General features: G+C 37.9%; 1 protein-coding gene across 3 annotated transcripts in view; it reads right to left on the reverse strand.

Annotated features, from left to right (window-relative positions):
- Positions 1-345: 345 nt before the first annotated feature.
- Positions 346-13,617, reverse strand: part of tfeb (transcription factor EB) — a 31,675-nt gene continuing 18,403 nt past the window's right edge. For all 3 annotated transcript variants that reach the window (XM_043252063.1, XM_043252061.1, XM_043252062.1), the window contains 7 exons: positions 10,262-10,549; positions 9,426-9,518; positions 6,432-6,549; positions 5,874-5,930; positions 5,275-5,350; positions 5,014-5,161; positions 346-3,811 (listed from right to left, as the gene is read on the reverse strand). In XM_043252063.1, the coding sequence (XP_043107998.1) occupies positions 3,281-3,811; positions 5,014-5,161; positions 5,275-5,350; positions 5,874-5,930; positions 6,432-6,549; positions 9,426-9,518; positions 10,262-10,549 (1,311 nt within the window). In that variant the 3' untranslated portion in view covers positions 346-3,280. The remainder of the gene's footprint in view (positions 3,812-5,013; positions 5,162-5,274; positions 5,351-5,873; positions 5,931-6,431; positions 6,550-9,425; positions 9,519-10,261; positions 10,550-13,617) is intronic.

The raw sequence follows: 13,617 nt of genomic DNA on the forward strand, positions 1-13,617 counted from the left end.
TTGACTACTTTGATAAAAGTAATTTGGAACATAATTAAAAGTAATAATACTTAAAATGACTTTTTACTAAACGAAGTAAACATGCGATGTGATAAGATCACGTGACAATGCAGCGTAACGTTTATTAATGCTAACGCATTACATTCGACTTACTATTTTAATAGTATACAGTCTATACTGTTTCAAATACAGTCAGCATCAACAAAATGGTCTTCCATTCCTAATCTGATTCCTGAGTCCTTTACCTGCGTTTTAACTCAGCATGCTGGTGCAGAGCTCCCTCTAACGGCACAGTACAGAATCGCTCACATCCTCGCCACAAGAACCCACAAAACACACAAGACATAAGCCTTCAACTAAAATACATTTAATGTGCGGTGTCATTATTTATTTTTTTTCTCCAGAGATTTATAAAATAGCAAATCCCATAAACATGACACATCCACAGTACTAAACATTCTCAAGGCCTTTAGAGGGTTTTGGTAAAAAAAAAAAAAAACAACAACAACTTGAGACACATTCTTCTTGTATTGTCTTTCAGCACGTTCTAAAATGAAATGCCAAAGTTTGTGTGTGTGTGTGTGTGTGTGTGTGTGTTTTTTTTCTTTCCTTTTTAATCATCAAGATATTTTACCAAAGCATACTCTTTTACTTCAGGAGATTCATCTTCATTTTGGCAAACCTTCTCATTCCTGGTGCATTGCTAAAAAACAAGAAAAGTCACACAAGCAAAATTAGAAGCCCCTTCATGTTAGGCTATGCAAAATGCCCTTGCTTATTCCGCTAAACTATGCCTATTCTAGCTAACCAAGTCAAAGATTTGCATAGAGTAACCAAGTCTCATCGAGAGTTGTCGGCTGGTTTTAACTTGGCATGATCCACGCAGTTTGTTATATACCTGTGATAATAATGCATAAAATACACCTGCGGTGTGCGCAGGGCTAATTCATGAGGTTTAAACAGTGCAATTTCAGCACCTATAAACCATACCTTTAAAACAAAAAGCAGTAAAACCGGGAGAGGTGGTTAGGCAATAAGACACTGGAGGTGCATCATACTGTTTCTAATGTTCATTACATTTAAATGTTTAACACAGGCAGTTTACAAGCCACCTTGATTTAACTGTACAATAAAATTCACATTCTCAACATTTTAATTAAAATTGAATGAACAATGAATCATCACTCAACAGTATCACTTTTCCTAAAATGTCGTTTTCTTAAAAAAAAAGGAATAAAATCAATACAAAAACAATATTACATATGTTCGTTTAATCTCATAAAGCCTAATGTGTTTTAACGATTTTGTACAAAAAAAAAGAAATAAAAAGAAAAATATGGCTCTGCACTTGTAATAGAATGGCAGAAATATTTTTATATTTCAATGGCTCGGCAGTGATATAGTAAAAATAGTTTATAGAAAAATAAAATAAAATAAAAAAGAACAGATAAAGTACATTTAAGTGGCTTAGTGGCATAAAACATTTGAAATTAAACTCACTTCATATTTTTTTTTTATAATATCAATAAAATATTTTTTTTTTCCAGTGCTTTGGGAAGAGAAAATAAAAGAAAGCCTATAATAATACACATATATTTTCTACATATTCAACCTCCTTCACTGTACAGCTCAAAAGCTGGATCAAATTTCAAGTTGATCCAGGTTTCCTGAAAGGCACCTTGGGCTGTATGAACTTCACTTTGGCAAACAGGGGCTCACAGCTGTCAGCTTTATTTTACTGAGTGCCAGGCATGGGCATTTGAGCCTGTGCTTCTTCAAGAATCTGGCCTTGGCTTTAAGGTATCTTAGTAGCGGTGTGTGTGGCAACAGGTCTAATTTATGGTTAATTCAAACGGCATTGTGCTGCACCGTCCACTGAACAGACTGTCACACTAGCACCTGGTCTGGCCTGTTATACCAACAGAAGTCCGGCATCACTGTTTTATCTTTAACTAAGACAACAGCAGCTACATAAAAAAGCACGGGCAAAGCTAATGCTGGGGTGATATGGTAGGTTCCTTGTCATACCTTTCTTTCCAAGTCTCTACAGTTTGTTGGGAAGCCGCACCTGAGTATGGCCTAAACAGATTAATCAAAAAACATTCAGTTTTTTCTAGTAATATTTCTCGTGGATATCATAAGGCACATTCAGAGTGACTTTTCTCGGACCTCAGAGTGATAAGGGCTTTTAAAAAGCATTCAAATTCAGACTGGTTTGTTAATGAATCAATCAGACTGTTGTATGAAAAGAACCGAATCAAAAGAATGATTCACTTACTGTAAGTCGTGTGACTTTTAATTAAAATTGTATTACTGCATTAATCTAAATTAAGAAAACCTGGATATTTCCAGGTTTTTCATGGTAGTGGGAACCATTTCCTTCCTGCTTTTTGATAAACTGTCTAAGGATAAGCTGCCTTCGCATATTGCTCAGATACAGCAGGCTTTGTGATGTGGCAGTATATTTCAAGTGAAAAAACTAATCCTCCAAAAATCACTTCTGTCTGGATTTAGAGGACATTAAGTCAGTGCGACAGTCTATATATATATATATATATATATATATATATATATAAATATAATTCTACAGATAAAGAATGTGAGAGCGTAAGAGTGGTTTGGATATAAAAGTTCACAGCCTTTAGGGGATAGTTCACTCAAAATCATACACTCACCCTTCATGTTGTTCTAAACATAGATATTAGATATTTTGAAGAATGCTGGAAACCATTGTCTTCCACAGTGTTTCCACAGACTATGGAAGTCGTTGGCTATCAGCAACTGTTTGGTTACCAACATTCTCCAAAATATCTTCTTTTGTATTCATAATTAATAAATTCAGATAGGTTTGTGACAAAATGAGGGTGATAAAATTGACAAAATGTTCATTTTTGGGTGAACTATGACTTTATGGCAATTTTATGTGACTAAGGACTTTTTTTTTATACAAAACATTCAATATAAGCCAATTCTCAGTGACAGAATTCAAGCATCTCAGTTCTGTTTGTTCAACGTATGCATATTTTCATTCCTGTGACAGCTGTGGAACAAAACCGTTGCACGATTTCACTAAAACCATGTTTCGCGTGTCAGATTTAAAATATGTAAAAGTAGCTAAACTTTTGTTTCAGTGTAGCAGGGTGCATCAATATTGTACCTTTCCCCGTTAACAGTGTGCCAGACTAAATGCATTTGTGTGTGTGTGTGTGTGTGTGTGTGTGTGTGTGTGTGCACGTCGTATCTTGTGCACATTATGCAGCGACACCTAAGGCTGTCCAGGTCACATTATGTCTGTGTCCTCAATGCTGAAGCTGCTACGACGGCTGCTGTCCACAGAAGCTTCTGGGGACATGGCGGACAGCAGCGGGTCTCCTCCCAGCGGTGACAGGGCCTCCTCCATGAGCAAGAAGCCCAGATCATTCTTCTTTCCCATAGGCGCCACACCTCCGCCCAACGAGCCGAGATCCCCAATGCCCCCCATGCTATCTTGATATCCTGGGATGCCGCCGTCGCACAAGTCCAGCGACTGGGCATAGTCAAAGTGCTGGGAGCTGCCCACGGCTGGGTACTGCAGCGGGGGCTGGGGGTGAAGGTGCTGGTGCTGGTGGAGCTGAGTGTGGGGCCGGGGCTGCGGCTGACCCTGGTGCTGCTGATGCTGGGGGTAGTGAGGAGGGAGATGGGGCTGGTGCGAGAGGTGGTTCTCCTCAGGGCTGTTCTCCTGCTTGACGAAGGAGTTTAGGAGCTCAGAGTTGTTTAGACCGGATGGAGAGTTGCTGGGGAGGCCGTGCATCTGGGCCTGCCTCTCAAGTTCCTGAAGAATGAAAGCAATATAACCACAATCAAAATCACTTCTCATTTTTATGTATTTTAGTATAATTGAGATACTACTATAATTTTCTTAAAAGTTTGAATCAATTTTTATTTAATATTTTCCATTATTATTATTTTGTTTTTGTTATTTATTTTTGCATATCAGGATCATATTTTAACATCTAGCATCTTATTTAACACTAATTTAATCTTTCAAATCACTAATAACTTAAAGGAACACTCCACTTTTTTGAAAATAGCCTCCTCTTATAACTCCCCTAGAGTTTTACAGTTTTCTAATCTATTCAGCCGGTCTCCTAGTCTCGCAGAAACACTTTTAGCTGTAGCTTAGCATAGACCATTAGATCTGATTAGACCATTAGCATCACTCTCAGTAATGACGTTTTTAAAATGACACTGTAAATACTTTTTAGCAAGTCTATTTTTCATACTCCATATTATATTTTATGATGCCTAAATTCACTTGTAGCATATGAATTTCAACTTGTAGGCCTAGTGTTTTAATTTCATAGGCCATAACATAAAAGCAATGTGCGGCCTAATAGTATCAGACTGAATTTTTATATTGCACACCCCTAATAATGCTCAAGACATTTTTCTTATTATGCTGAAAGCTGTTGTGCTTTCGGTATTTTTTTCCCAGTATGTCATGATAAACAGGAAGTTTAAAAGTTTCTGACATGAATCTCTAGATAGAGATAGGTTCGACTCAATCTGCCCTTTTAACATCATTATCACATAGCACAGCTGATTGGTTCTCTCCTGTATTGGTAGCCAATGAGCTTGCTGCTCAACATTCAAATATATGACTAGTGCTTGCTGTAGCAGTTTTCAGCTAGCTTTAAAAACCCTTCGTCTTCCTCAGCTCCACATAGACTTACTACGAGGTAATTCATGTAGGCTTTTGGGGGTTATTTCATATATATATTTGCACCAGCAGTATTTCTTACGTTCTTACAGCTTGTTGTGGATATACTGGCAGCAGCGTTTCTGTACTTTTGTAACATTATACATGTCTTTTCTGACCCCAACCTTGCATAAATAAGAAAACAAAATAGAAAGCGCTAGAAAGAAAAAGGAGAAAAGCCTTTAGGAAAAGACTATTATTGTTGGCGGATACTTTGAGCCTTAGGTTTTATTTTGTAATAATGGCTGTCACGTAAATGCTGAATGAATGTTTACCTGAATGCGGAGCCACAGCTGTTTGTTAGCCATCTCCATCCTCCTGAAGTTGTTCTCCACCTCTCTGGTTCTCTGGATGTCCTTCTGCATGCGCTTAATATACTCCACAGAGGCCCTTAGAATAGTGCCTTTGTTCCAGCGCACATCCCTGAACACAAGAGGTTCCAGATGGTTAAGTGTTTATTAATGAAAGTCTTCAAACAGAACTGTCCTGCAGAATTCCCATCTGGGCAGAATTAAATCAAATCAACAAAAACTTACAGGTCATTGGTTTTGGGAATCATAGTGCCCAGCTCCTTAATTCGATCATTGATGTTAAACCTTCTTCTCCTTTCAACTAAAGAATAAAAAAATATGTTGTTAGTATGGTTAGACTAACAATTCTTAGTATTAGGAGACTTTTCCGTTCGGCAGCATGATTGCTTCCTTTTTGTTTGACCTTGACCATCTTGTTTTTTTTATTTGCTTTCTGACTCAGTGTTTCAATAGCGATGGAAAATGAGTTAACCGGTAATATCTCTGCATGTAAATTGTTTATTATGCTCAAGATATGGCACTACATGCCATCTAAACCTAAAGTGTTTTAGAACAGGCCAAGCTTAGCAAAACTTTGCAGAATTACTGTCTTGTACAACTCCAATACTTGTGAAATGTCACAGGCAATTACATTTTAATGCCACGGCAGCAGGATCTGTCCGAGTTAACGATAGACCAAAGTATAGTGCACTGTCAGCTGAATTTGCCCGGAGGTGGTGGTGCAAGGGGGGTGTCAATGGCAGGGCACTAGCAGAGCAAGTGTACTTTAAACTGTGAACGGTTATAAACTGAAAGAAATGAGGGGGAAAAAAGCGCATACTCACTCAGGTTATGGTTGTCTTTCTTCTGCCTCTCTTTAGCCACTGCACGAGCTTCAGCATCTTGTCAAAAACAAAAGACAGTGATGTCAATTAACTAATATGCTCAACATGTTTTGCAATACAAGCAAACACTAAATTTTGATCTTTGTAAGTGGCCATCGGAGACCTTTAATTGCAGCGGTTAAATTTAGCTTAAATTTTATTCAGCAGGGTTATGTCATATTTTCTTATATAATTTGTTATTTACAGTAGGCTCTGCTCAATTTGTTTTGGTTTTTATTAGGTTAGTATGTCAAAACATAATATAACATAAGGTTTCTCAAGATGTAAACCATAAAAACAACACAGAATTTTTTAAAGTACGATTCAACTTTCTAAGCAATTTCCCTCATGACACTGATCCAAAATGTCAAAAAACACTGTTAACAGCTATACAGTAGCAAGTAAACATTTAGATACTCTACACTTTTTTCACATCATATACCATTAATAAAGATAAGATCCATTTAAATTGTATGTGCATCAGTACTCTGTTTTGTATGCATCTAGAGACTATTCTACCTGACAGCTCTCTCTTGATGGCCAGGTTGGCAGGGCAGGAGTTGCTGGTCATGGCGATAGCTGATCCGGACATACCTGGCCCCATGTACACATCCAAATGGCTGCTGGACAGTGGAAGCTAAAGTGCACATAAGAGATTTACGTAAGTCTTGGTAAACTGGAAGACAACAACAGCATTTAAATTTACGCAGACAAAATTTTCATGCCATTGCATAAAAACATTGAATTTTCAACTATTTTGACCAACATATTACCCTGTATTACAAGACTACTGCTGCATGTCCTTTCTGCAATCCCAACTGCTTTCTTTGCTGGACAAGATGCAACTAGTTTGTCTTGCAAATGGCATTTTTATGAAGCTATATTCAGCGTAACCCTGGTAAATCATCACAATCACTAGATACCCAATAAACACTCAGCTTATCTCTAAAGCAAAGCCATAAACGCTAGATACTGGAGATAAAACACAAAAAATATCACAATCGGCTATTGCTTCTGGGTGAGAGAAATGATTGACTATGTTCTTTCTTATCTATCTCTTTATGGTTTTATACCAGTTGTATCTTTTATTCCATCTTAGTGTCTTAGTATAATTGTAAGCAAGCCGGCTCTGAGCTCCTAATGAGCCGTGACAGCTGAGATACCTTATCACAGAGGCTACTGTGAAGCACGAAGCCAAACAAACACAAATCAACAGTAAAAAGTCAGAGAGGGAAACCCGTTATAGTGAAGCCATTATTTCTGGTCAAACTCATCACCTTACGCCCTGTGTTTTTCAAAACTTCAGTGAAGCGGGCCGTACTAACACGTTGAGAGAAAAAAGAAATGGCTTGTTAAGCATTTAAAAAGTGATAAACAAAGAGGAAAGTGTGTAAGTGAGGGTGTGAATTTATGAACACCGCTTCCTGACAAACAATGATGATGATTCAGAATACATGTATGCACACTGCAAAGTGTTTGACACCCTATTGGTTTTAGGAATTCCATCTCTAGAGGCTTTAATCACTGATCAAAGACGCAGTGATCAAAGAAGTGACATGGTCAACGGGGTCGGCCTTTGCAACCTCATTAAGAGTTTAAACCCCCATGTCTCTTCTGACGTTTAAAATCCCTAATGTTCCTCTGAAAAAAAATATAGCTTGCACAAATATAATAGAGCAAAGTGGCTAACTTCCCTTATATACATCAAATCTGAGATTATTTGTCACTTTTTTTAATGGCCGTATTACAAATCCACAAGGATTAGGGATTTAATTGTTCTCTGGATAATCTTAATAAGGCCTTTTATTGATGAAAACATTTGCATACAGAAAAGTTGGTAGGGATAATGGCAACATACTGGACTAATTCAGATAAATATGTGTAGGACAAAACAAAAGCTGCATTTACTTAAACATGATGATTACTATCTGCAGGAGACCAAAACAGAGAGTCTGGAACAAAGATCAATCATTACAATGGAAAACAGATCCCCAAGAACACCGATCAATCAGAAAATCAATCAGATGCACTCACTCCATACTGTAAATATGCAATATAATTGAAATATAATAACAACAACAACAGCACTGTATCTAATAAATAAAAATTCTATCATGAATTACTTGTTTTCCTTTTTGTAACACGTAATTTAAGGACATACTTTATTCTATAGAATGAAAATCAGTGTGCTCCAAAACAACTTTAAATCCCACTGATTTCCATTGTGTGTAATGCCATTTGAGAGTGTAAATAATGATAGAATTTTTTTATTTATGGGTGAAAAAACAATGCCTTTAACAGTTGAAACAGTTAGTTGCTCTCCTGCAGGTCCACATAAGCAGCAGCCATAAACAAAGAGCCATTTACAGATATATGAGCAAAACATGCTGCAAGTCTACGGCTAAACGTGTGTGGCAAGGTTACCGGTGTCCTTAAAGTGCCTGAGGCATGTGCTCTTTCTTTCTAGTCCCTCTAGTTTCCAGGAATAAGACGCACAGAGTGCAAGACGCAAGGCTAAACAACCCCCTCCCACCACTTCCTACCCAATATCAGCCTGAAAGAAGGAGAGTGATGGGCCTTACCAGCTGAATCTTCTCTCCATCGATAACCTCTACGATGGCAAACGTTTTATTTGTGTCTTTCATATTGGCCTCTGAATCTCTCATAGCTGCACGCCCTTGTCGTTTACCCTCAACCTCCCCAGAGAGACTAACCTGAGCTGCACCGGGACCTTCTCTCTTCTACTTTCCCTTAACAACTAAACACTGAACTTTCCCCTATCTGGACTTTCAGCCTCCCCTCCCCAGTCCTCTCTCGCTCTCTCTCTCTCTCTCCCAAACCTCCCCCTGCTTCCCCACCTTCATGAAATGCCTTGTAAACAAGTTGAACTCTAACTGAGAGCGGCTTAATTGTTAATGTCGGGCAGTTACTTTAAATACAAAGCACAGTGCTCCCACTTTCCTGATTCCCAACGCAATGTCTTTCCTTGAGTGAATCAGGCCACAATTTTAAGTCAATTAAACACTTTAAATACTTAAAACATTTCCCCCGAGACATGCCGAAGGAAGCTGGCAAGGTCCTAATATCGGTTATCCAATAAATCGAGCACAGAAAATACAGCCGGCAAAGTTCTCGATGAGTCTAAACAGAAAATAAGTCTTTTTGAGGACGCAAGAGAGAAAAACAGTTGCATCATTTTAACTGAGTGGTGCTTTGCTATAATTAGACGTGACTTTTGGTAATCAGACAAAGATGCTTTTCATCCCTATAACCCTGATAAAAATCAGCACAACAAATGGATCCAATATAATTCCTTCATTGTTAATGTACGAGGTTGCAGGGGGTTTCAAAAATAGACCTATTCAGTGGCAAAAAGACACAGTCTGTACATCATAAACAGGAATTATTCACTCTCAAATTTGTACTTACCTCTTGGGATTCAGAGATCTGCATTAGTCACAAGCAATAATGTCAACGGCTAAAAGGCCTGAACTGAGTGAAGCAGTTACTTACTGTGTTTGGCATCTGGACCACGGGGTCAATATAAGCCTGGATGTCATCATAACTGGACTGCAGGCTGATGATGTCATCAATAACCTCATCCATCTTGTCAAAAACAAAACCATAACGAGAATTTTAGACACCTTGCCCATTGTCATTCTACAACGTAAATACACTTTCCTTTTGATTACTAAAGATTTTCTCTATCAGTTCTTCAAAATCACTCTGCTAAGCCCATATCTAACGGAAATATTTCTTGAAGTTACCAATGAAAGGTGCACTCCTCTCAACAGTCCTACAGACATAATCCTTGTGTAGTTTAGCTCACAAAGGTTGTTAGTATGTCACAAGCACACATTCACTTAGGATCCCATAGGATTTGGTGGCATTGGGAGCGGAGGAAGGAAGGAAGGACCAAAGTCTGCTCTGTTCCAAAGGGCTGTCCTGTCTAGGGTTCCCTGTCACTCTTTAATCTTTAATTATACCTCCACGGCCATAATTGGCCACTTAAACTCCAATGACAATGAAGTTCAGTTAGTTAACACCATGACCTTTGTAAACATCTGAGCAAAAAACATCCACCAGGGGTGAGAAATGTTGAAAATAAAGGGCAAATGGTGTACGAGAGATGAGCAAGACATTGAGTTTACAGAAACCTAAAGTTTAGTAAATGACAAAGAGGAACTACAGTGCTAAATATAAAACTGTAACAGATACACTAACTGTAAATTAAAGATTAAAAAATGAATCATGACGAATGACGTGTTATGGGAAAAAGCGTTCATATGAAACATGCCTAGACATGTTTACAACCACAATCCTGTGAAAATGAAGAAACGCTATACTACCTCGTTCTCATGGCTGGAGCCGATGTTGAGCATGGCCATGGGACTGTTGGGTGCGCTGTTCCCAGCAGAGGTCATGAGCTGCTCAGTGCGCATGCATGGAGAAGGCATGGATGGTGGGACGGTTCCTGTCTGGCCCTGGGGCATGGTGGGTGGAGAGGGCTGTACCAAGCTTGTGACGGCATGTACAGCCTGTTTGGTGGCGTATGTGGTGGACAGATACTCCTTGACCTGCTGTCGCTGAGACTGTCGAATGTGGTAGTCTGTGGGGTTCTCAAGATGGGTCTGCACCTGTAAAAATAAAATGAAATGAAATAAAATAGTAGACTGTTTTCCAAAAGTTTAAGGTCTAAATTTTTTGGAAAAATAAATTAGTGCTTTTATTTAGAGAGGACACATTCAACTGATCATTAATGACCGTAAAGACATTTAGAATGTTTGAATAAATGTTGTTCTTTTGTCATTTATATTTGTCAAAAAATAAATATAACATTAATAATAAAAAGAAAGGTTTCTTGAGCACCAAATCAGCAAATTAGAATGATCACTAAAGGATCATGTGACCCTGAATACATAAAGGTTGCTAAAAAAATCAGGTTTTGCAGGAATAAATTACATATATAAAATAGAATTCTTAAAAACTGTAATAATATTCTGTAATATTGCTGTTTTTTTCTGTATTTTTGATCAAACAAATGCAGCCCTGGGTGAGCATAAGAGACTTCCAAACAATGAAAAGATTATACTGAATGATTTTGAAGTGGAAGTGGTAGGGGAAATATTTTTGACTGATATAAAAACTGTAAGAATACAATGACTTGCATTTTGTAAACTTACACACTGAATCACAGTGTTCACCGTTAATGTCTAATGACTTACTATTCCAGTGGAAAGTACAGTGTTTTTACTGTCACCATTGCACATTACAAATAAAATCAAGCCAAGGCCTCCAGGCCCAGCCAGATATGTTTCAAAGCCACAGTTATAGATTGTTATGTAACTGTGGGGTATAAATCTAGGCATGTATGAGGCACACAGGTGGCAGAAAGAGCCTCCAGAGGTTCTCTGAATCACACAGGCGCCTGCTAATGGAGGTTTAGGATGATTATGACTTTAACAGAGTCATTCAGGACACAAAACTGACATTATACAAAACGTGCAACAGATGTGCACAGATGAAAAGAAAAATGTATTTAAGTGTTAATAAAACAACATATTGCCGTGCACGACTGTGCTCACATCCTAGCAAGCATGCATATCAGCAAAACTGTCTGTATGCAGATGGAAAATATTAGCCATAATACCACATTCCTGAATGAAAACAAGCCTCGGGATTAGTGGATAAAGTGGAAAGCTTTACAATTTAGCTCCCAAATTATTCAATCCCAGTCCAAGTACTTTCACTTCAAGTTTAACAAATATGAAGAAAAAAGTAAAACTTTTATTGGCAGTTTAAGGTGAAGGATAGAGGGCTTTTACAGGACAATTTACACACACAAGCTGTAAAGTGGGGACACTGTCTGGGAGGACATTTCCCTGGTGTTAAATCCCTCTATGAATGCTATGTAAAGGCATTTCGAGCAGGGCCAGTTGCTCTAAACTCTTAGAGGTGAAATTACAGAAGGTTAGTTGTGGTTAGAAGTTGGAACATGGAGCTCTTCTTTACATACTTTTATTCAATCTAGGAACAGTGGCGGTAAATGTCCAGCTAAATGATACGGCACTGTGTGAAACAGGATCTGCTGTTGCTTAATCCTGAGGTGACACATGGTTGGCTGCATGGGAGGGCAGCAACAACATGCTAGTGGCACAATTTATTGCCATTTAAGGAACATAAAAGTGTAACTATATTGTTTTAACTGAACTTTAAATTATCGCTACCATTAATACATTTGCGGTCTGTTAGATTTTTTTAAAATAAATTAACTTAAAGCAACTACTTTAAGTAAATAACATTTACACAAGATTTCCATTTCAAATAAATGTTATTTTGAACTTTCTGAAAAAAGCAAAAAATATTAAACGGCTTAACTGTTTTACCAAGAAAGGTTTCTTGAGCACCAAATCAACATATTAGAATGATTTCTGAAGGGTTCAAATGTAATGTTCCTTTTACAAATAATTTTTTTTTTAAACAGATTAAAATAGAAAACATTTTTTTTATCGTGTTGATATTTCCCAACTTTTTAATCAACTAGATGAGTCCTTGGTGACACTTTTAATAATATCTTACTGGCTTAATTTCTGCTTTTATAACAAGAACATCACTATATGCATTCTATTTTATTATTTATAATGATATTACTATTGCTGCTTTTTATGAACTGATAAAAGTAGAAAATGTTGATACAAAGTGTCAGTCGAAATGATTGTCAGACTCTTTCTCTAATGTCAACACTTCCTAAATCTGAAGTTCAGTTTGAATGATTCAGTTAATTTGTCAGAGATTACTGTCTTGAGGAAGTTGAACAAACCTTAACAATGTTTCTGGTTACACAAAGTTGTTGAGCAAGTAACTAGACTTTTTCTGACTATTCAAAAGAGGGCAAGAAGCTTTATAGGTTCCAAAAAACTGTGGGCCTTTTTGTCAGGCTTTGAAATCAGAATGAAAGGAAAAAAGAAATCTGGAAAAAAAAACTAACTTTATGTAGGTGCAATACAAAGTTTCGTAACATCACACACACGCCCAAACTCAAAATTCCATGTGTGTACGCTGAGCACAGCATTGCTTTCTTTAAACTAACTGATAACAACCCAGGAAAACAATGGCAGAATCACACAAAAGCATGCCACCTGTAAGAATTCTTCCTGTATCTTATCTCTAAATATGTTACACCACACTGGCACCTCTTTTCTGTCTTTTCCTCTTACCTGGCTGCAGGCTCCTACAAATAATGGTTGAAATGTAATCCGGCACATTAAAGCTGTGGTCAGTCCTGCATGACCCACTGACTTCTGGACTTTGCCCACTACTCTTTCACCGCAACACAAGAGGAGATTTCCGGGGCACCTAATCTTGCCTAATTTGGTCTTCGTGCACTCCTTAAAACTCATTCATCCCTTTGGGACCACTAGGGTAGCCAGAGCGCTTAATTACCCAATGGAAAGCAAGATTAGGGTGTCATGGGGAAGCTCATTCGTACCCCAAAGCACAGAACTGCGAAAGATTAGAGGGAATTTATCGAGAATTAAGGGAGAAGGCATATCCCACTAACAATCAGCCAATCAGAGTATTTCCACAAAAATAGAATGCCTTGGCCTCATGACAGGTTTCGATGGATGAATCATACTGGTCAATGTGGTCACACGACTTGGCATTATTAGCTATTTGATGAACTGCTTTTCTTCCCTTTTTTTTA

This window comes from Puntigrus tetrazona, chromosome 11, assembly GCF_018831695.1.
Source record: "Puntigrus tetrazona isolate hp1 chromosome 11, ASM1883169v1, whole genome shotgun sequence".
In the NCBI taxonomy this organism is placed as follows: domain Eukaryota; kingdom Metazoa; phylum Chordata; class Actinopteri; order Cypriniformes; family Cyprinidae; genus Puntigrus; species Puntigrus tetrazona.